General features: G+C 32.2%; 5 protein-coding genes across 6 annotated transcripts; 4 read left to right on the forward strand and 1 right to left on the reverse strand.

Moving 5' to 3' along the window:
• The first annotated feature begins 2586 nt into the window (after positions 1-2586).
• Positions 2587-3781, forward strand: LOC113855982. Its single transcript, XM_027487611.1, has one exon. The coding sequence runs from the start codon at positions 2587-2589 to the stop codon at positions 3766-3768; it is 1182 nt and encodes a 393-aa protein (XP_027343412.1). The 3' UTR covers positions 3769-3781.
• Positions 3782-5910: 2129 nt separating this feature from the next.
• LOC113855088 (histidine protein methyltransferase 1 homolog) lies at positions 5911-10066 on the forward strand. The gene is made up of 8 exons (XM_027486556.1): positions 5911-6061; positions 6566-6726; positions 6866-6913; positions 7425-7491; positions 7881-7981; positions 8204-8248; positions 8692-9162; positions 9597-10066. The coding sequence occupies exons 2-8, from the start codon at positions 6592-6594 to the stop codon at positions 9768-9770; spliced, it is 1041 nt and encodes a 346-aa protein (XP_027342357.1). The 5' UTR covers positions 5911-6061; positions 6566-6591; the 3' UTR covers positions 9771-10066.
• An 854-nt stretch (positions 10067-10920) lies between these two features.
• LOC113853848 (protein farnesyltransferase/geranylgeranyltransferase type-1 subunit alpha) lies at positions 10921-13502 on the forward strand. Its single transcript, XM_027484521.1, has 5 exons — positions 10921-11215; positions 11286-11395; positions 11757-11877; positions 12016-12111; positions 12863-13502. The coding sequence occupies exons 1-5, from the start codon at positions 10970-10972 to the stop codon at positions 13292-13294; spliced, it is 1005 nt and encodes a 334-aa protein (XP_027340322.1). The 5' UTR covers positions 10921-10969; the 3' UTR covers positions 13295-13502.
• A 395-nt stretch (positions 13503-13897) lies between these two features.
• LOC113853849 (endonuclease III homolog 1, chloroplastic-like) lies at positions 13898-16474 on the reverse strand. Of its 2 annotated transcripts, XM_027484522.1 has the most exons (8): positions 16214-16474; positions 16043-16143; positions 15621-15687; positions 15380-15471; positions 15054-15191; positions 14873-14977; positions 14410-14493; positions 13898-14263 (listed from the first exon to the last, which is right to left on the reverse strand). In XM_027484522.1, the coding sequence occupies exons 1-8, from the start codon at positions 16434-16436 to the stop codon at positions 14120-14122; spliced, it is 954 nt and encodes a 317-aa protein (XP_027340323.1). In that variant the 5' UTR covers positions 16437-16474; the 3' UTR covers positions 13898-14119. The 2 variants fall into 2 exon arrangements, with proteins under 2 accessions (XP_027340323.1, XP_027340324.1); XM_027484523.1 differs by having other exon boundaries at positions 13910-14263; positions 15621-15682; positions 16043-16423.
• Positions 16475-17418: 944 nt separating this feature from the next.
• Positions 17419-25062, forward strand: LOC113855983. The gene is made up of 11 exons (XM_027487612.1): positions 17419-17438; positions 18187-18370; positions 19427-19952; positions 20339-20489; positions 20991-21101; positions 21523-21886; positions 22299-22535; positions 23286-23355; positions 24001-24173; positions 24467-24533; positions 24747-25062. The coding sequence occupies exons 2-11, from the start codon at positions 18230-18232 to the stop codon at positions 24893-24895; spliced, it is 1989 nt and encodes a 662-aa protein (XP_027343413.1). The 5' UTR covers positions 17419-17438; positions 18187-18229; the 3' UTR covers positions 24896-25062.
• Positions 25063-25461: the final 399 nt, after the last annotated feature.

Raw genomic sequence — 25461 nt, forward strand, 5'->3', positions numbered from 1 at the left:
CCCCTATTCAATCCTTGTAAGAGTTGAAAGATTAAAATTAATTATTCTATACTAAAAAAATGCAATTTTATAAAAAAATAATTTTAATCATTGAATGAAAACTATCAACTAAAATTAATGTTTGCATATTTAATATATAAATAAGAAAACTGTTAAAAAAAATTTGTTATTAATTTTTCAATAAACAATTATATCTCTTTATTCTTTTTTACAATCTTTCATTCTTATTAAAATAAAATTAATGACTATAATTATAGCAATATCGCTCTCACCTTAAAACTAAATTTTATTTTATTTTCCTTTTCTGGATATGCAAAAGGTCCAATATTCGAAAGAAGGACAACTTTTCTCCCCTCAAGTTCAATTTCTTCATAGATGGCATGAAGAAATCTGAATTGTCAATCATTTACTTCATGCGCCAAAAGCAATTCGAGTTTTAACCACTTGGAATCACATATTCCTATCTAATGATACAAATCCAAATTTTAATCAATTGAAATATTTAAAATATACATTTTTAAGGCATAAAAAAACACGTACTGTATTTAAGTTTTATTTTTTTATTTAATTTAATTGAGTCGGAATTTAATTTTGAAAATTAGCATTTGGGTGGTGACAATAACTAGAGAATAATGGGGTCAAAATTTGTCACATAGAAGAACCATTGAGTAGAACCCTAGGATGACAAATTTTTAATACATTACTAATGTAATTTTAAAATTTTAATTACCATTTTTTAACTAGTATATCCTTAAAATACCAATAAATAAGTCCCTTTGTATATGCACTACACGAATAATATTAATGTAAAAAAAAATTAAAAGTATAATAATGTCAAATTTAATGGACATAAATGTATTTTGCACCATATAATTAAATGTTTATTTTTCCAAAGATGAAATAAAATAAAATAATATCCTAATTGAAGTGTTAGTCTAATGAAAAAGATGAAGCCTCGGATTTAGTAGATCACAAAAAATGGTTAATTTAAGCAAATATGTCATTTATTTTATTTATTTATTTTTGTTAAATCATGGTGGTGTTCTAGATTAAATAGCTGCATTGGCTGTATTAAGGTTTGCTCACTCCATTGCTTCTTACCCGTTTTCTTGCAGAAAAAATCAGCAATTGTTTCCTTATAAAAATGGATTAATTGACAACAATCATAATAATTGTGGCAACTATCTAATCAAATTATATGTAATAAAGTATAGCTGTCTCTTTTTTTATAAATATCTAACGAATATTAACCTATTGACTCACCATGAAACTTTTTTTTAACTTTCTCATATTATCTGGTATCCTTTCCCATATCAATTTTATTTTCTCACTTTTTCTTTTCCTTTCTTATTAACAAGTTGTTATTCTACTACTACTTTTATTATTATTTTATTTCCAATCTTATCTCTATTTTAGAATTTTTCCTATGAAAATATACACCTTCTTAAATAAGAAATGATTACTTTCCTTAATTTATTATGTGGAAATAAACTTAAAAGGAAACAAATCAAAAATATTAAGAGATTTTAGAAAATTATTAATTAAATTGCCAACACGGCAGAAAAAAGAGGAAAGAACGCAATGCAATCGTATAAATGGTTTCTATATTTACCATTTCAGTCCAAAGCGCGAAAGCTACCGTGAGCGCGCGAAGTTACTAATTTTTTGTTTTGGTGCTAATTAACAACACATTACCATCTTTGTTATGTCTTTGATTTTACTTAAGAATTTAAGTTACACTCCAATTCCAACAACATAACCACTTTCTCTTATATATTATATGACATATTAACCTCTTTTCCTCAATATTTCTTTCTCTCTAAACCCCTTTTGAGATCTCTGTCTCTCAAATCTCTTAGTTTTCAGAATTGTTTGTTTTTCTCAAAATAATATAAGGTAATCGTTTTTGTTACTGTTCTTTATCTTTTATTTTATGTGCCTATGCCTATGCCTATGTTGGCTATTTATTAATTTTTATGTATATTGGTTGCTTTCTCTTACATACTCGATTCTTTGAATTGGCAATTATCATATCTTATTAATTTGTAATCGACAGTTATATATTTTCGTTCTTCGTGTGTTTGTTTCTTCTGAGCCTTAGATGTTGTGTTTTTGTTCTTCTTTTAGGTTGTTCATTATTGGATAATATAATTCAGTTAATTTTTAGATTTATGAGTGTTGGATTTGTTTCTTTTATCTATTTGTGACTTCTTAATTCAACGTATCATATGCTTAGTTAATTTGCCGTTTAGACTAGGTTTAAGTTTTTCAACCCTTAAACTTAAGACCCAGTTCCTTACATTTTTATCTTAGTGACTTCTGCTTAAAGATCGACATTTAGGAATGACGCTGGCTAGCGACATAAAACTGTAATTTTGACCAAAAAAAACTATAAGAAACTGTAAGATCGACATTTTTTTCTTTATTTTTCCTTTGATGTCTGTTTTTCGTTAATTATAGTGGTGGAGTTATCCTCCTTTGACTGAGGGTGGTGTCTGTTCTAGTTGTTTTTAGAGTGATATCTTCAGTTTTTTCTTGTCTTTTCCTTATGTTTCTTTGGTTAAACCAATGTAACAGTGTCTAATGATGATAGCTACTGGAATGAGTTTGACTGAAAAGGATGAAATTGATCTTCGTCGATGCATAGACAAAAGAAAGTTATCACCAGACAACAACCGGAGACAGTCTTCACTGTCTGTTGAACACCAAAGTTGTTTTTTTGATTCATTAAATGTTCACGCCAACGAGTGGTTGGCATTTTGGTTGTTCCTGGTGTCAAGCTCTTACTTCCTCTTGAAAAAAAATGTCAATTTTTTTCGCGGTTTGAAAAATATCTCAAATATTAGAACAGATAATGATGGACTTGACTGTGATGCTTACTGGGGGATCTCAGATTTGGACAAAGCAAGTTATTTGCATTCTTTACTTAGTCTCGAAGATGAAGACTCTGAGTGGCTCTCAGATTCAAAGCTTGATGGATGTTCAGCTGAGAACCCTTCAACTCCTATTAGCTACAAGTGTGATTCTTTCACTGAGATCTCTGATATAGACACACTCAGTTATTGGGACTCATTGCTTAGTCTTGAAGGGGAAGACAACGAATGGATCTCAGACTCAAAACAAGAAGTGGAGTGTGTTTTGGATGGTTTTTCAAGCCCTTCTAATGAGGGAAGTTGGGGTGTTGAGTTTTCTCCTTGTGTCTCTACTGTTTCTTCAGAAGATGATATTTCAGTGGAGCATCTATTAGAAACCGCTGACATAGAGGAGTTCAGTGGCGAACAACCCCTTTTTTGGCCATTTGAAGAGGAATTCAATTGGAATTGTGAGGAACCTTGGAGTTCATTTTGTACCTCTCCAAGGAGAGGGCTTGTCTTGAACTCTATATCAATGACATCAAGGATAAAGGGGTGTGAACAAAAATGCAATGAGGATCTATGCAGTGTGAACTCTGAAACTTCAAGGTTAAGCATGTGGTCTAAAAGTTCAGCAATGATAGTACAACCTTTAGAATGTGAAGGTGAGAAAGTTGCATTTAAACGCGGAGAAGTGCTGAGTAACAACAAACTCTTGTCTCTTAACACTTTTCTTGATGAAGAATATATTTATTCAAACAAAGACCTTCCTTTGGGAAATGAATATTTTGCATTGGATCAAGAGCTTCCCATTGAGACATTGGTGGGGCTCAAGGAATTTGATGGACATGAGGGGCTTGATTGGGAATTCAATGATGATGTTTTTATGATGGATGAAATTTTATATCTCCAATAGTTTAAGCACATGAGCTTCCTAACCTAGTGAACAGCAAGCATGACTATAACTTAGAAAATAAACAGCATCAGGTTTTTTTTGTCTTCTTAATTAAATGTGTATTTCCTCTAATTGAAGAACAAATAGGTAATTAGGCATTGTAGATATAGGTCACATCATGTTCCAACACCAATAATTAGGCTACTAGCCATACTTTTGGCTAGTGCTGATGCAGTTACACTGTTTCTTCATCACAAGAATCACCTTTAGCTGATATTGTAATCAGTTTTTACCTCGTAACTTACTTTGTTCAATTAAGTGATTGGTGATTGTTTTATTAATCTTATTTTGCAATTAACTTGTTGGGAATGACATTTTCTGATCTTACGCTCTCTGTTTATTTTCTTCTCTTTTTTGCGTTTACATTTGACCTATTTTAGTGTCAAGCAAGAGAAAAACGCGTTTGTAGGTCAGGCAAAAGAATTTGTGTTACTTTTTAAAAATCAAAACATATGAATTAATTAATGAAAATAATTTAATTTAATCCATAATCCCATTCAAATCTCACAAGTAAGCAAAACTTTTTCTTATTGGAAGGTGAGATTCCTCCATAATAAAGTATTATATTTTAATTGTAAAAATAATCATATTAATAAAAAATAGTCTTGATGCTTATCGTAACAAGTTTTGGATTTCATGAGCAGAAACAATTTCTTTTATATATATAATGAACGTTCCTTACCTTCTCCACGAGCTTGTTTCAGGTCAACTCTTTGTCATCTACTCATAATTAAATAAATTAATAGAAAATTCAATCGTTGAATGAATTTGGATTATTATAAATATATTTAGATCTGTAATTTATTATTATTTACTTACTTAAAATATATTACGACAAAAAAAAGTTTTATATAAGTTTTTATATTAAGTCAAATAAGTAAAAAGCACATGGGACCAAAAAAACGCTTATAAAAAGTAAATAGATGAAATTCAAGTTTTATAAAACTGAATTTTATCTAATAATTTTCAAGTAACACATGAGTCAGGTCAATAATTGTATTATACTTGACGCTCTTTGATTTTAACTTTCGACCATTGAAAGATAATATTCAAGTCTAAATGATGGAAAATAAGAGAAGAGTAAAGTTTTTGGTCAATTTTTTTTTTATTGCTGATGCGATATATTTTTATTAATTTTAAATGACTAAACAGTTCTTAATAGTAACTTTTTAATCCGGGTTAGTATACCTAATAATCTCTACACAGGGTAGCCTTGAAAATCGCGTTGCCATATTTTGATTTTTGAAAACAACTCATAATGTTCTTATTGAAAATTATAATATTTCATATTATTTATATGTTCAATCTTGTAATATCATATAATTTTTAATAAAAAATATTATATATAAATATTTATTATTGTTTTTAGATAGATGTTAAATCTGTTATTTTATAACAGTATATTTTATTATTTTTACTTTTATTTTTTTATATCTTACTTATTTATTTTACATCTTTTATCTTTTGTTTAATTGTAATAAAATATATAAAAAAATACTAGAAAATTATTAATAACACATTTTTATTTAGGTAAATGTTAAATAAAATCATGAATAAGATTTCTTACAAAGAGAGACAATTTCTTCCCATTTTATAATCTAATAAATTTTATCTAATAATAATTAAAAATGTATTAATTTTTTTAAATGTCAACATAACTACATAAGTTTTTATGTAATTAATGTAAAAAATTTATAAAAAATATTTATTACATTAAATAAAACATTGTAATAATATTTTATTTTTTATATTTTTTAGTTTAATGTATTTAAATTCAACCTTAAAAAAATAAAGTTATGTAATAAAAATATTACCTTTAAATATTTAAATTTAATTAAAAATTAACACATATTTAGCTTCAACTATTGAACTATTTTGATAGAATATTTAGATGTGAAATTGTTTGGGTTACTAAGGTGAAATTTTAATTTTGATTAAAAAATTATATTGAAGAATGTTTATAAAAAATACCTAAATTTTGTTAAATAAAAAATAAGGGAAAAAAAAGAAAAGAAAAGAGGGTTGTAGTCTAGAGACAAGCGTATGATCTGATCGGACCGCAGCGTTCCCCATAATGGTTCAACAGAAAACACAAAAAGGGCATTTTGGGAATTGAGGCAGTTGCAGGCCTCTGACGTCGAAGCTTCTCTGTTTCTGCACTTTCTTCTTTGCAAATTACAATTTTCAACTTTGCTTCTTTCATTTTTCACTTCTTCGCCAAATCCATAGTGCCATTGACCTCTTCTCTCTTCAGGTTTTCTGTTCCCCTTTCCTCTTTTCATCTTTTTTTTTTTTTGTTATTATTTTCATCTCTTTTTCTCCCTTTTATTGTTTAATTTACTTCATAATTCAATAACTGATGTATTGTTTAATTTTCCTCTTTCAATTTGCATACGCCTTCGATTTGAAGCTCCTAATTAATTGGACGCCGGGTAGTGTTTTCGCTTCCCCGCCCCGAAATTTCCCCTCTTCTTTTGAATTCTCAGCTTGTTGGCAAAAAAAACCTTCGTGTGTTGTTGTCTCTGTGTATGCAATTGACGACCTCAGACTGTGTTTGAACCTTTTTTCTAATTTTCATGAAGATGGTTTTGTTATTTCTGTGTATAATTTTGTTTATTGGTTTATGATTGATTATGAGTTCCTCACGTGGACATAGCTGTAGCCTGTAGCTAAAACACACTTGGTGTTCGTGATTATTATCTGTTGTTGTTGTTGTTTGGGTGTGTTATTTAGTAGCTTATCTTGTGAGTTATTGCAGGGGACTGGTTATAAAGATCAACTGCAATGCGTGCACCAGCATTACTTGCACAGTGTTTACCTGGTCTAGTTGCCCTTGATCGTGGAAGTCACAGCATATCCTCCATTCCTGAGAAAGATATTCATCTCCCATCACCAGCTGTAGAGATCCTCCCTTCAAAGGTACAACTCCCATTTATATCACTATTCATTAAATTACCAACCCACTCCACACGCACACGCAAAGAAAAGAAAGAAGGAACGAACATGAAACCGTTGGGGTTAAAGAGTGTAACACATTTAAATTTGTCGTGCTCTGCAGGTGCTTCACACAGACAAGGATGCTGGCGAGAATACAGACCAATTTAAGGTACGTCTTCACTTTAATATCAGAGAATCTGTGTATTGAAGGATGGGATAATCAGATGGCTTGTCAAATAAATATTTAATTCTTCATGGGAGATTGGTGTTGTTGTTGAAGCAATGATAGTAGAAGGATTTCAGGTTATTTTTATTCTTTCATTTTGTAAATATCAATACAATGGGATGTAGGGTTTATCTCTTGAAATTGACGTGGGAAAGGCTTCACCTTGTAAAGATTATGCTTTGATGACAAAATGTGCCTGTTAAGTCATACTGAAATAGGACCTTTTGGTTACATTCCTGTTGTATGTTGAGCGCTTTGAAGTGTTTTACATGATGGATTTTCAATATTGCATGACAAGAACTTAATGTTTTTATGTTTGCTTTAAAACTGTCTTGTTTAATTGCTTTTGAAAAATTCTCATATAAATAAGCTTAACATAATGTCACAGCTTATTTTTGTATGTCAATTAGTTTTATAGTTGGACTGATGAGATGATCTCTTAAACTTCCTACAGGGTTTAGTTAGTGTTGCTGATATCATTGGGTTCAGTGGTTCAGAGGCAATATCCGTAAAACCTGATGGTATGTACTTGATATATTTCAGACTTGTAGGCATTGAATACATTGGTGGTGTTTTCTTCTGAATCACCATTTTCTTTCAAGTGAAGTACTCCTTAAAAATAACATACTCAATGAATTAATGCAGCAGAGAATCTTAGGATGTTATAGTACTTAAAACAGAAACATTTTAGGCATTAACAAAAGCTGAAAAATTCCTAAGGTTAGTGTGGTATTAGTTTAAGAGATTTAAGCAACCTAAAAACCCAATTTAAGTTAGAAAAATATTGACATGATTCTTGGCAAGGAAAATTTCTTTTAACAATTATGCTGTGCCATATACATGTAATTTGTTTTCTCATCAATGAATACAAAGGACTGGTATTATCAAATATGTTTATCTGACTTTGTAGGTTATCTTAAATCTTGGGCCAGTTCCATTGATCTTTTTAGTGTTCTTAAGCATGAGATTCGTGATGGGCAACTGACCTTTAGAGGAAAAAGAGTACTTGAGGTATTGTGTTATCAAGATTCAAATGTTGCTATTACCTCTTGACTGTATTGAATTCTCCTTGTGCTCCATCCTCCGTCCCTCATTTTACAAATGCTCACAATATTAACTATATCTTCATGAGTTTCCTTTCTTTACTTCTCCCTTAATCTGTATTTTTTCAATCATGTTTGTGGTATTTATTATTCATAATTTATTAATCTATCTATTTCATGTATTCTGCAGCTCAGTTGCAACTATGGACTTCCTGGAATTTTTGCTTGCTTGAAGGTATACAGTTAAGATTGGGTATCACTTCTCTTTTTGCTGGTTCATTTGGCACTATTCTATTTGTATGCTGGAAGGAATACCTACATTTGTTTAGATGTATTCCTCACAATGCAAACTCTGTTTGGTAAACTGTTTGTGCAATTGATGACATGGACAGAAATTTAAACTGTGTAGGTGATGTCTCATTGTAGTTTGAATACTTGAACTACAATGTATACTTGGTGTTACCACCAAGAAGCCTCTGTGTTGTTTCTTTTTCTTTTCTTTTGTGTGTGCGCGTGTGTGGTGGAGAGGGGGCGGGGGTGCAAGTACATGTCAAGACAAGAAACTTATAGTGTTTTGGGGAAAATAATGGGCAACTAGTAAACTTCTATCCTGGATATTCAAAGAAATGCTCACATTGGAAATAACATGCTTGTCCTGTACGTGGCTCTATTTTACAGGGAGCTTCTGTGGTGCATTTTCAAGATCACAATGCAGAAACGGTAAGATGCACAACTGTACCAAATGTCCTTGCTAATCTCAAGCAAGCTCGTGATAGGCAGAGTAGACAGCCAGAGTCTCCCCTTACTCCTTCAAGACAGACTCTAGCACCATCGGTTAACTTTTATGCTGGGGACTGGGAAGAGTTACCCGCTGTGTTGTCTATTGTGAAAAGTGATGGATGTGAAATGACGCCTGGAATGAGTTTGAGCTTCTCTGAGGAAGATTTTATGGATGGATGTAGCAGCCAAGATGGTAGCATCATTGGACATGAATATTGCTCAAGACGGTCTAGGAAGCTCTCAGGAAGTCGAGCATGGGAAAGAGGCAGCGAGGCAGATCAGGGAGAGGGTGGCTATGATATTATTTTAATGACAGAGATTCCATACTCTATTACCTCTTTGAAGAAGCTGTACACACTTATTAAGAAGGTTTGTTGCCTTTATACTTGGTTATCTATACTCATTGAAAATCTTGTATATGCTTCTGTATTTTGATGTAATGCTAAACATCACATTTGTGGCATGTATTAGTTTGGCAAGTGGTTGATCGTGATGTGCATGGATATAAGTTGTCTTCCATACTTCATTTGTTGATTTTTTTGGGTCAAATTTGTTGATTTAGTTTTAGCCTTAGTGAAATTGCAGTGTGTGTTGTGGGCTATGGTGCTTTCACTTGTCATTGTGCTATCAGGCACAACAAATTGATTCCGTTTCCAGTTGTATATTTATAATGATGCATGATCAAGTTTGATGTCCTTGTGCAAAGTTTCTCCTTTTATATTTTTGCTAAATTATTAAATTGAGTTTCAAATTGTAACTGCAGAACTTTTAATTCCTCTTTTGTATTTTCCTTTTGACATCAGTGCTTGAGGCCTCCATATGGGGTAGTATATCTAGCTCCTACTAAGAGGCACTATGTTGGCTTCAATAATGGAGTACGACAACTGAGAAGTCTAGTAGATGAGGAGGGCATTTTTGGGGCTCATTTAGTCAAGGATTTGGCTGACAGGGATGTTTGGAAGTTCTTTCACAAGTGAACAATAATTCAAAAATCTGATGGACTCACCTTAGCAAATATCAGACACGAAATTTCTAGTGAATTTTTATACTTTGAATCATAAGTATTCTTTTGTTTTTTAAAATTCATAATTTCTCCAATTTTCTTATAGCATAGTAATAATATAGGTCTGAATTTGAAAGATCAGTTTATGTCTTCAGTGAGAAGTTGTCTCGTTTAATTCTTTTGCACACTTATCTCGTTGGAAAAGAAATTCAGATATTGAAATTGTAAATCAAACGTTATGTTTAACTTAATACTATATTATTGTTTATTGTAAGTGTGTCATTTTCATTTAATACTTTAAGCTTGTTTTAAATTTTGTGCATTGTTGGATTTGAATGAAACGCCAACTTTATCTCTGAACGAGTGCTTACAAGAGTTTAAAGAACAAATCAGCCTCAAGGTATACATGTAATACCTAACTTATGTTGAATTTTAAAATGACTAGGTCAAGCTGAATTTTAGTATTTATCTCTCCTAATAGATATAAAATTTCAATGTGACCTATCATGTAGTACACTAGGAGTTCCTCTCCTTTTTTTGTTTCAAATCTCAAGGCAACTAACACAATATTTATAACTTTTTAACTTAAAAGTGATTTTTAACTTTTAAGCTAAAAAAACTTATAATTATCATGAAAAATTAAAGGATAATAATTTAGAGTTATTCTTCAATTATAATTAAAAATTACAATTTCACTTCAATAACCTGTGCAACTTTTAGACTTATTGCACTTATTATAAGATAAAATTTTAATTAAAAATAATATTAAAAAACTTTAAAACATTATACTTAAATCTTATGTAATTATCAAATTATTTTAATCTTAATTTATTTTTTCTTTAAACTTGGAAATAGATTCTAAATTAAAAAAATGAAGAGAAAATTTACCTAAATTAAGATAAGGGTGCAGCTTAATTCACCATGAGAACGAATAACTTATAACCTTTGAAGGCGTTTAAAAGAGCTCATAAAAGGTTTATAGAAAAAACTTATAATATTTTTTGTTAGGAGTTTATTGAATAACTCCTATTTATTAAAAGAGAAATCTAATTAAGTACTCTATTGGGCCAAAATATGGAAGCCCATAAGGACAGGTTAAAACCGAAAGAACTGAAAATTATTCGAAGATAGAGAGTGCGTAAAGTAAAGTGAAGTGAAGAAGAATCAGGAAGCATGGAATCGACTTCCGGCGAAGAGGAGAAGCAGAAGCGCGTGCCGCTGAGAGAGAGAGCAGAGTGGTCAGATGTTACTCCAATTCCCCAAAACGACGGCCCTAGCCCCGTCGTTTCAATCAATTACACCCAAGACTTCATCGAAGTTATGGATTACTTTCGCGCCGTTTACCTCTCCGATGAGCGTTCCCCACGCGCCCTTTCCCTCACCTCCGAAGCTATCCACTTCAACGCTGGCAACTACACTGTATCTCTCTTCCTAAACTCTATCATTCTTTCCGCTTTTCTCTTTCTCATTCATCCAATTCCTCTTGCAGGTGTGGCATTTTCGCCGCTTATTAATTGATTCGCTCAAAGTTGACTTGCACAGCGAACTCGAGTTTATTGAGCGTATAGCCACTGAAAATTCCAAGAATTATCAGATATGGTGAGATTCTCTTCTCTTTCTTCTTTATCAGAAGCTAATGTTCCGTGATTCTCTATGCTTTGTGAGAGCCTGTTTCAATCAACTTAGTTTTATAGAATAACAAAATAAAATGAATCAAACTTAGCGCATAAATTAGAATCAATTTATATCCCAATCATTTCTAGAAGCTTCTATGTTCATGATGACATGACATGGTGTTATGATCGCACAGAAGCAATTTTTTTTTACCCCGATTCTCCTGCTTGTTATATTTGGTATTGATCGCTTTTGGTAGTGTTTTCCTGAATTGAAGTGCTTCTGAGTTATTTAACTTTTTTTACGCGCACATCATCACATTGATCTTGATGCCAGATGTTTGTAGGCATCATAGACGATGGGTTGCTGATAAATTAGGACCTGAAGCTAGAAACAACGAGCTTGAGTTCACTAAGAAGATTCTGTCTATTGACGCCAAACATTATCATGCATGGTCTCATAGACAGGTTTGTTTCTCATATTGTCATTACTAATCTAAAATTCTCACAAATTTTGCCCTTGCATACTATTCTGAGGCTCTGAGCTCTATGTGTTAGTTTAAGTATCGAGACTCAATGAAATTGATTTTTTAATTGTATGGACAGTGGGTTCTTCAAGCACTAGGAGGATGGGAAGATGAACTTACTTATTGTACTGAACTCCTCGAAGAAGACATTTTTAACAATTCTGCTTGGAATCAGGTATGCGACTATGGTATTGTCTAGGCACAACTTGGGGTAACGAATATTCAGCATGGACTGTATGATTGTTGCCTAACTAATTGAAATCAAATGCCTATATATATACCTGGATGTTGTTCATGTCACTGTTCCTAATGTTACATTTTCTAGTAATTACAATTGAAAAGCAACCGTTTCCTAGTACTTAGGTCAATTTCCTTACTTTAGCTAATTTGCTGCCATTGGTCATTATTCTCTTTTAGGTTTACAACAAAAAGATCTCTAATAGTAAATTGATTTGAGGTTCAATCCCTTTAATTATTTCAATATAGTTTAATGAGTTTAATTCTGCTATAAGCATTCACAAGAAATTTTCTTGCACGTTTGTCACCGTCTGTCTTATACTCTTTGCCTTCTCCGGCCTCATTAAATTATTTAGGAAGCGAATTCCTTGAGAACACGTAGCATTCCTAGGGGCAAAGGGATTATTAATGTGCTTAAAGCTCTTAAGGAATTTATTATGTAGGTCTAGTGTCTGGCAAGGTACAACTTCTTGCTGTTTAATTACTCATTCACACGCAAATAGTTGCCAATTATGAAAAAGACAATAAAGATAAAACCTTATATTCTGATATTTTTCATTTGTACTGGCTTATTAGATGCAGCATGGGTTTACCTCGTATAGAATAACTTGACAGTCTATTTTATTTTTTAAATGTTTTCTTCATTTTCCTTTTCAATTTAGAAAATTAACATGTATTAATTTATGCAGAGATATTTTGTCATAACAAGGTCTCCTCTATTAGGGGGCCTAAAAGCTATGAGAGAGTCTGAAGTGCTTTACACCATTGAAGCCATTTTGTCCTACCCTGAGAATGAAAGCTCGTGGAGATATCTGCGAGGACTTTATAAAGGTGAAACCACATCATGGGTAAATGATCCTCAAGTTTCTTCAGTATGTTTAAAGATTTTGAGGACTAAGAGCAACTATTTGTTTGCTCTTAGCACTATTTTGGATCTAATCTGCTATGGTTATCAACCAAACCAAGACATTATACATGCCATTGGCACGTTAAAGACTTCAGATATGGATGAACAAGATCTAGATATAGCAAGAAATATTTGTTCTATCTTGGAACAAGTTGATCCAATTAGAGCCAACTATTGGATCTGGCGTAAGAGCAGGCTTCCTCGAACAGCTTAGTATCATAGTTATTCAAGGACAACTTTATGTCATCTTTATAATTTGTACTAGTCTATTCAAATTGGATGTTTATTTCTTATTATGTTGTCATGTATTTCTGTTTGTGCAAAATTGTCTTGGTTTTGTCATTACTGGCGATTGAGTGCGAGTATTGGAAGCCAAATTAATATAAGCTCTGCAGAAATAGAGAATTCTGTTTTTTGGTTTGAGCTCTTCACTGGAATAAGCTTATGATAGGTGTGGCCATGGGGTCCATTAACTATCCCAAGCATATCCACGCATTAATTTAACGTCTTATTATATATAAAAACCAACGAATTGGATAAATTGGGCCAACGTATGGTACTACTTAACATGCCACCCAGTATTTGTTTTTGGTCGACAAAATGAATGGATGAAGCTACTCTGCATAATGCCTAGTTTTAATGCAAGTACTTGAGGATTATGGGCCCACAAAGCGTCGGTTGCGCCACTAATTACCTAACAAGAAATGGAAAACGAATATTCCCATACAAAAACTAGAAAGGAATCGTCAATTATGAAATTCCACCGACCATGTCAATGAGACGGTCAATGAAGAGTCATTAGGTACTCATTTGAAAAAGAACAGGCCTTGACGCAATTGTTTATTGTCTTGCAATGTGGAGGTGACAAGTTCAGATTTTGACCAAAAGGATAAACAGTTTGGATTCTGTCAATAATCTTTCTGCATGTGGGAGATAAGCCTGCACACATTTATCATCAACTTCAAAACATATATCTCTAAATAAACCCTTGTGTTCAATGTTGACCTTATAATTAATTGATCAACTTTAATCAGCTTGATTAAGGCTTCTTGTTTGGTGTAAACTTATTGGACTTGGACGATGGGCTTGAAGTTTCCTTGTACGCAGATGGACAGAACCTACTTACACTACATTCTCCACAGTGAGGCCGTAGAGGAGTACAAATTTTCCGTCCAAATCCTACCTGTTATAAAAAATGTTGTAAGATAGAGTGTAAAAGAAGCCACAAAATGCTTTTAATAATGCAGGAGTGACACAACAGACAGCATCCAAAGTATAACCATTTAGGGAATTTATTGGGATACAACAAAAGGAATGCGCTAAGCATACCAAAAGTGGATTTATTGGAACCCATTCTTCCCTCGGAAGCCACCGTTGTAACGCTTTTCTTGTTTCTTCAGGTGTCAAAGTTTTCTAGAAAGGGAAGAGGATTAATAACCTTCGATTAAGACATTAGAAACAATTTAGCAAAAGAAATGAAAGCAAAGGACAAATTTCTAATCGCTGATTGACACCAACTCTCTAGTCCAGCAACTTTGAGAAATCATGATATGACATTCCCATGATAATCTTAGAAACTAATTTGCAATTTTTTTTTATCTACCCATTAATGAATCTTATTACATGCATGTACGTCACAATTGTCTTGTCTATATCAGCACCTAGATAGGTAGATGTTACGAGACAATTAATGCAGTAATAAATACCTTACTTGACATGACTCTTGTAATGTAATCATAAAGTGAGTGAAGAAACATAAGATATGCTATGCTACAGCCAAACTTATAGGAACCTGTTTTGTGCCTGATCTCGAAACCCATCCAAGCCGATTGCAAATGCGGTGAACATGAGTATCTACACATATCCCTTGGACATTGTTCCATCCAACAATCATAACCTAATAGTGCCACTAACAAAATTAACAAAGAACAAGGGAACATACTGTTTGAATTACAAAAGCATTTTGCACATACCAGATGCGCAATCTTAGGACCTACGCCTGGAAGTAAGAGTAGTTCCTCAACTGAGTCAGGTATGTCTCCATCATACTTAATGAGACAAATATTTGCAATTTTCTTTAGGTTACTGGCTTTTCTTGTGTAAAATCCAACCTTGGAAAATACAAGCATAGATATTTAATTAATAAGATATAAAATGAATCAAATCAAAAGACATTGACATGCTAACATGAAAACTAAGGAAACACTAAAAGCTTCAGAGGTAGCATCCTTCATTTGCCACCAAATCTAGATTATTTGAATCACAAGAGAAAATAGTTTTGGAGAGCTACCAAACGTACAGGGTAAATCAACTTCTTGATGGTTTCTTCATCAGCTTTGTTGATTGCATCAGCAGTAAGAAGACTATTTTCATGAAGTCGTTGAGTTGCTCCTATTCTTAAAAATACACACACGTAATTAAAACTGTTTCGGAAGCAAGATTTTATAACTTCATTATCTTAGAAGAAATCTGTGCATACAAATGAAAGCTAACAAGAAGGAAAAGCAAAAGATCAACATTTTTTTGGCATATGTACTTACCACGAGTAACATGCTCCTTAGTTTGGCTTGATAAAAGGGAAGATGCCAGCACAGCAAATCTTCTTTCCTAATTAAATTTAGAGTTTTGTTAACTTCTTCACTATCCACTAATAAACTAGGATAAACCACTAATAAAAATTATTTATTATAATTTTATAACTTTTAATATTTTTTATTTATAAATAATAAACTCAATCTAAAAACAGAAGCAAAACCATTAAATATGCGGGTAATTTTATCCATATCATGAACTGCATATTGAAAATAAATGAAAATAATGCGCCAATAATCACAATAGTTAATAGAAAGCCCCAATGATGTAAGTGAGAACTACGAAGTGCTATGGAATGTACATATATTATAATCACAATCTTATCTCACGTGTGAAATCACGTTATTAAGAATAAGATATTGAGATAGACCTTAGGTGGTAGTGCATCAATAGTATCTACTTGTTCATCTGTAGAACACCTCATTTCACGAATTCCTTTAAGAACCTCTTTCCAATGTGCAGGGGAGTCACCTACATATATGAAATGCTTAATTTAAGCTTCCTAAACAAAGGGCACAATCACGAGGCAAAAGGGACTCACTACTTTGAGCCAATTCATTTGTGAGTGATAGAGTGGAGTGAGGTGAATGAGTTCTTGCTGTTGTGGCAAACATCGACACTTGGATTCGCCCTAAACCAAACATCATAGTAAATTTTTGTTTTGATGTTTTGGAGTGAAGAGAGAGAGAGAGAGAGAGAGAGAGAGTGCAATGATTGGTGGGTCCGTACTCCATAGTTTCTATCTTCTGATCGTTGAATTCCATTCGAACGAAGCTTATCGGTATTCAGATTGACGTGCGAGGTCAGTTTGACTAGGTAAAATTTCAATTTATAATTATAAAATTTTATTTATCGTTTATAACGCATTCTTTTCTTGTGTTTGATGCTACTATTTTTCACTATTTTCTTTCTCACAATAATTTAATATTGATTTTATCTAATTTTTATTTTATAAGTTTGAATGTTTATATTTTAATCAAAGTATTTTTAATATTTGTTATGTTTTTATCAAGTTACGTAGTTTTTTTTTACTTAAACATATAATGTTTTTCAAAATATTTTTTGTTTATTTTATTTTAAATTCAATATACTATATTATATTTTTAAAAAATATTATTATAATCTTGATTAAACTTAAGTTGAATTATTTAAATATAAAATTTTGTATTCTATGTCGATATAGATGATATGTTTTGATTTGAATAGTTTTTTTGATCAGTTTTAAAAGCTTTATTTTTTTAAAATATTCCTATTTAATATAATAAAATATGTATTATTATTAACAAAAATATCAATTTTAAATATTGATACATTACAATAAATTATAAATGTCTTATTTAAAATAAATTAAATTTAAGATTATTACAATTTATGATATTTTTAACGTTATATATATTTTACTTTAAGTCATAATTATTCATAAATTATTGTAACCATCATAGTATACTGGAAATCAATCTTTAAAAATTGAGAAGGAATAACTTAATAAAAATATTTGCATAATTAAAACTTTATTTTATATTTTTGTAAGAATAACTTTAAAATTTCTTGTAAGTAAAAAAGTATTGATCGTTTTTTTTATATTTTATGATATTAATATATTATTTATTTTCTTTATAATAGTATTACAAAATTAATTTAAAGATTATGATATAGGAGGGTATATTATTATTTTATTTTTATAAACTCCTGTGTCTTGTGAAACTATAAATCGATGGTTCCATCCCAATTCCCAACTTCAAGAGACTGTTACTGCCATGAACACAGTCCACAGTTCCCAGAAATTGTGCATTGTGATTTCAATCTTCCTTTCCCAATTCCCAAACTTGCCCTCACTCTAAAAAATTGTAAAACCCGTGACCTTCACTCTCAATAATTGCTTTTTCTCATTTTCCTTTTCAAGTTTTCTTCATATAACCCTTTTTTTTCCCTCTAAATAATTTCAACTTCAGCGTTGCATGCATTTGATCATTTATTTATAACATTCCAAAACCTTCAATCTGGGTTCCCAGCAAGTGTTACGAACAGAAGTCACTGTCCCTTTTGGACAAAGCACAGTGACAGTGAAAAGAATCCAACACAGACAAAGCGTTTTTCTTTTCTTCCCTTTCTCACCCTTGCATAGCATTGTTTCATTCAAAGGTGGCGCCTTTTCCGTCAAAAATTCCAATTAAACCCTGTTTCTGTCGTTGTGTTCTCGGGGTTTAAAAAAAAAAAAACGAACTTGTTCTGAGAATGTAGAAACATTTTTGAAACTATGGTTAGGCAAAGTTGGATATTTTGGAATTGTAGAGCATGCAATGCATGTCGAAGCAAAGACTCTTTTTGTTAAATTGTGATACTTTTTCAATTTTTTTTGCATTTTTTCTTACTATTTCTTTATACCCTTTTCTTCTTTCTCTCCCCTTTAGATTCCAATGGCAACCACACACACATGCACTAACACATTCTGATAATGCAACCTTGTTCTGTAAGCTGTAATGTGCGTTTTAAATGCTATCTTGTATGTTACAGCTGAAACTCGAGGGTGACTGGAATTGAAAATCAGTGGTAGAACATGGCTTCAACAGATGTTTGTTCCCCTGAGGATGCACTGAAGGCATTCCTAGAATACTTGGTTGATCCAATGCTGCCAGCAAAACCTTATTCTATACGTGACAATCCTTCACTATCTCAACAACAATCAGTTGCAAAACAGGTATCCTCATTCATCTCTTTTATTCTTGTACAACAATTATAGTATAGCAATCCGAAGATTAACCTAGGTGATTTTTTTGGATATTGGTTTAAGTTATTCCTTACTCTACTGATTATTGTTACATTACTTTACTTCTATTTTTGGGTGATATTAAAATTTAAAATGTTTGAAGAACTTGCATTCACTGGCACGTAAGATTTGTCCTGCTTAACTCAAGATGAATTAGGCTTAAAGAGAAAAAAAAGGTTTAGCCATCATCCTTTTCATTTATCCTTGATAAGCATGCATTCAGTATTATCTCTCAGATAAACGTTAACAACACACTCTTAGCACATTCTTTTTAACAACTCACTCATAAATATTGCCTAAAATTTATTGAAAATTACAAGAGTATGAGAAAGAAACATTAAATTACGAGTGAGAAAGAGTAAAACATGATTTTTGTAGTTTTTAATAAATTTTAGCCAATAGTTATGATTGTGTTAAAAAGAGTGTATTTTTAACATTTCTCTCTCTCTCAATAATGAAGATATAATTGTGGTAGTGATAATTTCCCATCCTAGTCTCGAGAGCCACACACGTTTTCAATTCTACTGCAAACTGTCATGATATGATGTCTTTGACTTAGATATTGACAAGTGGTAAGTCAAATAGTAATCTAACTGACAGTGTGTTTGAATTGGCGTTTGTTTTCCATGAATGTGAATCCAAATGAACACAATAAAAGGTAACTTCTGGGTTAGTAACGTGCACATAGTCTGCCACTGCAGATCCAAACATGCATTAAATTGCCTTATTCTTTCATATTTTAAAACTTTAGTAAAATATGCATTTCAATTTATTAATTAAAATTTCCATTTAAGCTTTGGGGGCTGGCATCCTTCTGGTGTATTAGTGTTTGTCTCAAAGTAATCTTAAAAAAATCAAATCCCTATTCCCTTGTGTTTTAAAAATTGTAAGCATCACAAGTATATACTGATAGTTTTTTAGAGACATGGGGAAGTAATTGTCTGCCTCATTATTAATTACTCTTGATTTTTGGGTCATCCATGTCAGGTTCATTCTGTTGTGTTACTGTACAACTATTACCACAGAAAACAGCATCCAGAGCTTGCCTTTCTGCCTTTTGATGAATTTTGCAAGTTAGCTGTGGTTCTGAGACCAACTCTATTAGCACATATGAATTCCATGCAGAAGCCTGATGAAACTGAGCTTATTGATGAGAAGAAGAAGCTATCATTAACAGAGGAGAAGATCATGAACGCTTGTGTTGTATGTAAATGTTTAGATGCATCAAAACCCAGTCCTGATATTGAGGGATTGCCCATTTCAAAAGTTTCTGTCCTTTTAATGGACAGTAAGAAGGAGAGCTGCTTCTTGCTGTTTAGTTCAATCACTGAGGGGGTATGGTCAGTGGTTGAAAAAGATGTGAATATCCCCAGCCAATGTTCTGAAGTTACCAGTGGAGCCAAATATACATACAAAAAGAAAAGATTCATTAAAAAGCCTACAAACAATGAGTTAAATGCTGATGAAGATGGATTTTTGCAAGTTGGGTATTCTGCTGTAATGGAAGCTGCAGGTAATTATCCTTGTACCGAAAGATTGCCAAAGCTATTATTTACAACTGTTGTATTTTGGATTAAACTTATTCTAAAATTAGCCATCACATATAAGGGGACATTCTCCGTGTAAGGATTTTTCGTTATCTAGTATGTTTTTACCTACTGAAGATGTCAAAATGACAGTATGCAGTGCTATGCTGTTTACTTTTGATCGTGCATTTGATTTATTTTGAGGTTAATAAAATTAATATTGGGTCTTACTCTCCTTTCCTTATTCTTTAATAGGTACTGTTCTGTACTAAAAAGCTATTGTGTCAGTTAATGTATCATTTATCTCTTAAATGTTTGCTTTAACAGGTGATTTTTTATTAATGAAAAATTGAATGATTCTCACACTATACAGGTGTCAATAAGACTGATATTATGCTATTGGAAAGCTACACTGTGTATTCTCAAACCAAAGAGAAGACAGCTTCACGCTTTTATATAATGAAGTGCACCAAGTTGATCAATCAGGATTTTAATCAAGTTCCTATCAAAGATATGCTTGAAAGGTTTACTTTTATTGCTAATATCCTGCTATTGGTTGATGACACTGGTTTCAAGGCATATATGCCTGCCATTCAGATGGATTCATCTGCTCTTTTCCCCTGGAAAGTCAAATGTTTTCTTTTGCTTAGTACAAATTAACTTCACTTGCTTCTAAAATAAGTTATGATTTAGTTTATGAAATTTTGAATGGTATCTGGTATATTGACATCCATTTTGATAGCTAGTTTCATGTTTCCAAGATTTCTTTAGGTAGCTACTATTTATCATAAGGCTGCCTTCTGTTCTTGTTCTAGTGTTATACAATAGGAGATCATAGAATGATGTCAGCAACAACGTGCCATCTTATTGGTCTTGAAGTGGTACTTGTATTTTAGATTTAATACTTGGATATTTGTCCTTGGACGCAAATGGTTGTCATGAAGAAGTAGATTGAATTGTTAATGAACTTTTCACATTGCACATGCTTTTGGATAACATATTTTTTTAAAATTTTCTTCGGATAGCTTGCAAGGTCCATTGGTCAAAAAGAGTTCTAGAAGTTGGACAATCACTCCAGTTGTTGAGTACTTTCACGTGCTTCCTTATTCTGAAATAATCTCAGGGTGGATTTCTAGGTTGGTGTTCTTTATCCATTTGATAACACATGAATTAGACTGTTTTGAATATATTTACACAATTTACATACTATATTCCATTAGTGGTGCTAATTTTCATTTATGTTTCATCAATTTTTCTTTTTGGCTTGGTTTTATATGTCAGGCAGCCTAGGACGTCTTTTTTTTTAAATGTATAACTACTGTGTTATTTAAAATTAATTTTGGTGACCATGATTATGAGCCCATCCATAATTCATGAGTTAGAAATATTGATTAACTATAGTGTTCTAAGGGCAGTAGTAGATTTTGGGCGATCAGAAGCTTAGGTAACTTAATATAATGTTCCTCAAATAATTGGTCTTTTCCTTTGTTGTTTTCTTTGGCATCACTTTCCACAACATAAGAACGACTATTTGTGTAATATTTTCTATTTTTGTAGAGAAACGTTCTCAAATAGTTTGCAAGATTCAAAGATGGCAGAGAAAAACCTGATAGTGAGCAGCCCCAAAGTAACAGAATCACATGTAAGTAATGAGGGCATGCCTATTGGCCTTGCGAATAAGCCAAGCAGTGACACTATTGAAATTGTTAATAAAAAAGAGAACAATGGAAGTTGTACAGTTACATGGTCTGATTCTATCAAGGAAGTCCAAGATATGGATGTGGACAACTCTCTAGTTTCTCCATCTAAAAATGAAGAAGAATGCCTACTTATTGCTGATACTTTACAAGTCAGTGAAGATCAAGAAGTAGAAAATCCATCTATGCAACATTACTCTAATCAATCTAAAAGCCCTATCAAGGTTTGAAATATCTTTTTACTAACTATTTTATTTGCTACTTCATCTGACTGCAGTTAATGTACTACAGCTACAAGTTCTTAGCAGGGTTGAAAGTGTTGCGTATTTTTAGTATTTTGAATTATGATATGATTTAAGTACCTTTTTATCGTATGTTGAAGTTGACTAAGAGAGGCACCTTGTCAAAGTTGCTAATTCTGAGTATGTGAGGTTTGTACCTTGACTGTGAAATCAAAGATGATAATGTGGTGCATATATTTAATAATTCTGCAACAAAGCAAACTAACCTTTTTGAAGCAATGAACTCTAGTCTGAAATTCATCATTTCTCCCCTATCTATTTAGTATTTAGTAATTGCACAACCTGCAGATACAGGCCACTAATTCTGAATCATCACTCTCCATTGGTTTGGCAGGATGAGAATGTTGATTCAACTAGGATGCTCATCACTGAGGGTGGAGTAAAAAATCAATCTACTTGTGAAAATATTTGTACCAAAACCTCTTTTGAAAACGATTCCATGGAAGAACATGCCTTGATTGCAAATAATTCCAATTCTGATCTTGAAAAGCTCCAAACTCTTATAGCTTCAAAAGGGAAGGCACTGACACAAACTGCACTCAATGCTCTTATACGAAAGAGGAACATGCTGGTAAAAATCTGTTTTTCCTTTTTCTAGTGACAAAATTGTTCATATTCATTCTCACCCTACTTGTTCATTGCTGTGCATGCACACATAGATCATGTACACATGATTATTTAGATCATATACATGTTTTTACATATCTGTAATTTAACTAAATAGTGAAATAGGTTTGGTGCTTGTGACCATCATTTATTGGAGTAACTCCATGCCTCATGCATGAAATAGAATACAGTTCATTACTTAGATGTTTGTTCTATGCTTATTTAGACCCTTAAAATAGTATTTTGAGTATTTTTACTTTGGAATGTACCCATAGCAATGTTTTTAAATTGAGTACGGGAAGGTACTGGTTCGCTGTTCAACGGTTTAATCAAGGTTAAATTGGTATATACTAATTTCATGACTTCCTTTTTTGCATACATTTAAAAGATGCGTATATAGGTAAGCAAGGCAAGGTGATTTGGTGGTTTAGTTGAGTATGGCTTGCCTACATGCATTAGGAGCGTGGTATGAATCGTAGCTTAATATTTTCAGCATTTTATACAATGATTAAACAGAGCCGGTTCAATCACTGTTGTCTGATTTGTACAGTTTGTCGGTTTTCACCAGTTTAATAAAGACCAGTTCTGTGACATGACCTACAGTCATAGCTTCTATTGCTGGTGTTACTTCAATATATGGATTAGCGTACTACTATTACTAGAGGGTAAAAAATTCTGCCTCTACATCTATCTTAGAGAAGGTTTCCTTGTGCAGGCTCTTCAGCAGCGAATGATAGAAGATGAGATTGCACTGTATGATAAAAAAATTCAGAGAATGTCAACTAGTATGTTTTCCTTTACTGTTGCTTGTGGCCTTTTATTTTTTACTTCTCTGGTGCATCCTTCTATCGGTATGGTTTTTTCTTTCCCTTTAACCTTTATAGTGTTTCTTGGCATTTAAATTTCATTCTTCTTATGATAGATTTTCTGGTCAATTACCAAAAGCCTCTAAAAATTATTTGATTCTGTTATTAGATTTTGTAAATTCAACAAGCACTTTAGGTACAAAATATGGTTTAATGAAAGAAGCCCGTAAGCTCTCAAGTAGGGTATGTAGCCTTTTATTTGAAATCCATTAAGGTATCTTATGTTGAATCATTTGACTTATTAATCTATCATTCTATCCTTGAACTGAATCTTAAATTTTCAATATGAGAATGCTGTCTTAATGACCACCTTTTTAGCCTTTGCACCAGAAGGTCAAAATTGCATAGCACCAATTATAAGCTATCTTTTGTTGACAAAAGAAAAAAAGACCATCTTTTCAGTTCTGCAGTTTGTAATTTTGATTATTTTTTATTTATTTTGTGGCTTAGAGAATGGGACAATAGTTGGCTTATGTAAACTTATTTATCCATCTACATTAAATTTTTCTCTGTGAAAGATGAAAAACTATTGCTTGCATATTTATGTTTTCTTGAAAAAAGTAGGTGGGGAAGATGACCTGGAATTAATGATAGAATCCATAATAGAAGGCTGTAATGATACTTGCTTAAAAAATCAAGGAAGGAGGTATCAACACTTTGAGGATCAATGCTTACCTCCATATATTAAGCGGAGAAGATTGACAGAGGCAGTGCTCATTATGCAAAGTCCTTGCCAGGCAAGAAATGATAATTACTAGTTTTAACATTTCAGTTTTTATGACCGTGTTTAGTTTAAACATATGTTATGACCGGCCTTTACCGTTTTATAATTCACCTCTGATTGGTGTTTGTGGTGCATTAAAATGATTATTTACTTCTCAGAATTTATACCCGAAATATGAGTAGAGATGCTAGCTGTTTTATAATTCATCTTTATTCAAGCATAACTAGTTAGTTGGCACTTAGCAGTAGACGTTAACTGTTCCCTTCCTTTTTACTTGAATAGTTAGAATTCTGTTCAATCTTGCAGGAGCTGGATGATATATGTCATGAAAATAATTGGCTCCTACCGATTTATCGTTTATCTCAATCAGATGGTGAGATAGTCTAATCTAGATGTAGAATCCTGGATTATTTAAAATCTTGTTATGATTTGTGCGAATGCGATGCATCATTCACAGATGCCTTTTAATTAATATAAAGAAATGAGATCAACTGAAATTTAATGATCCATTGTTTCTGTTTATGTGTATATGTTGAGAAATTGTCATGTACATGACTTGCATGTAAATGATGTGCATCCTTTGAAGGTGGATTCCAAGCTAATGTAGCTGTGAAAGGATTAGACTTCGAGTGTTCGTGTGGGGGTAACCTGTGTTCGTATCCTCGGGAAGCAAGAGAATCTGCTGCTGCTCAGATGTTGGCCAACTTAAAAAGCATGGCAAAATTGGACCAGTAAGTTTGGCTCATCTATTGGAAGCATAGAAATTGTATGCTTTATTGGTTTGTTATCTTCTGTGGTAACGTTCTTGATCTTGATTTTTGCTGTAAAGTGAGAATATTAAGGAACTTGGAAGTGTTTTACTATGATTAATTTGTCAAACAATGGATTAGAGTACCTAAAAGCCTGACCGGTGGTTTGTGCATTATCATTCCATGGTATCCTCATTTGAACTACTATTTGCTTTACTCAGTAGGCTTTATCAGCAATTGTATGTCCATATAGAATATTTATGTTTACATAAAGAGAGCTCTATGAAGAATAAAGATCGTACGATGTGGCGTTCATTTCGCTGCAATTAACTGCTATTGAATTATTGAGAAGTGTCTTTTAATCTTTGAACATACAAAATAAAATTTAGTCATAATCTACTTCTAGCAATCAACTAGATGCATCATTAATAGTTTATACACGTATATTCAGAAATGAAAAACTAATTATCTTTGAATAATTTATTTATATTTGTTTAATAACTGACCTAACTATTTAATTTTGCTCGTAATTGACCAATAAAACATTTTACG

The sequence above is a fragment of the Abrus precatorius genome, unplaced genomic scaffold, assembly GCF_003935025.1.
Source record: "Abrus precatorius isolate BTA unplaced genomic scaffold, Abrus_2018 Scaffold11, whole genome shotgun sequence".
Lineage (NCBI taxonomy): Eukaryota > Viridiplantae > Streptophyta > Magnoliopsida > Fabales > Fabaceae > Abrus > Abrus precatorius.

What these genes read in the sequence shown, in the direction of transcription:
- LOC113853848 (XM_027484521.1), top strand. Translation starts at nt 10,970, where the DNA reads ATGGAATCGACTTCCGGCGAAGAGGAGAAGCAGAAGCGCGTGCCGCTG. An exon ending in TCCAAGAATTATCAGATATG is followed by an intron (nt 11,396 to 11,756) that starts GTGAGATTCTCT and finishes AGATGTTTGTAG; the next exon opens with GCATCATAGACGATGGGTTG. An exon ending in ACAATTCTGCTTGGAATCAG is followed by an intron (nt 12,112 to 12,862) that starts GTATGCGACTAT and finishes TAATTTATGCAG; the next exon opens with AGATATTTTGTCATAACAAG.
- LOC113855983 (XM_027487612.1), top strand. Translation starts at nt 18,230, where the DNA reads ATGGCTTCAACAGATGTTTGTTCCCCTGAGGATGCACTGAAGGCATTC. An exon ending in ATCTCAGGGTGGATTTCTAG is followed by an intron (nt 21,102 to 21,522) that starts GTTGGTGTTCTT and finishes CTATTTTTGTAG; the next exon opens with AGAAACGTTCTCAAATAGTT. An exon ending in TACGAAAGAGGAACATGCTG is followed by an intron (nt 22,536 to 23,285) that starts GTAAAAATCTGT and finishes TTCCTTGTGCAG; the next exon opens with GCTCTTCAGCAGCGAATGAT.
- LOC113855982 (XM_027487611.1), top strand. Translation starts at nt 2,587, where the DNA reads ATGATAGCTACTGGAATGAGTTTGACTGAAAAGGATGAAATTGATCTT.
- LOC113853849 (XM_027484522.1), bottom strand. Translation starts at nt 16,436, where the DNA reads ATGGAATTCAACGATCAGAAGATAGAAACTATGGAGTACGGACCCACC. An exon ending in TTGATGCACTACCACCTAAG is followed by an intron (nt 15,688 to 16,042) that starts GTCTATCTCAAT and finishes AAATTTAATTAG; the next exon opens with GAAAGAAGATTTGCTGTGCT. An exon ending in GTCCTAAGATTGCGCATCTG is followed by an intron (nt 14,978 to 15,053) that starts GTATGTGCAAAA and finishes TGGCACTATTAG; the next exon opens with GTTATGATTGTTGGATGGAA.
- LOC113855088 (XM_027486556.1), top strand. Translation starts at nt 6,592, where the DNA reads ATGCGTGCACCAGCATTACTTGCACAGTGTTTACCTGGTCTAGTTGCC. An exon ending in GAGGAAAAAGAGTACTTGAG is followed by an intron (nt 7,982 to 8,203) that starts GTATTGTGTTAT and finishes TGTATTCTGCAG; the next exon opens with CTCAGTTGCAACTATGGACT. An exon ending in GAATTTTTGCTTGCTTGAAG is followed by an intron (nt 8,249 to 8,691) that starts GTATACAGTTAA and finishes TCTATTTTACAG; the next exon opens with GGAGCTTCTGTGGTGCATTT.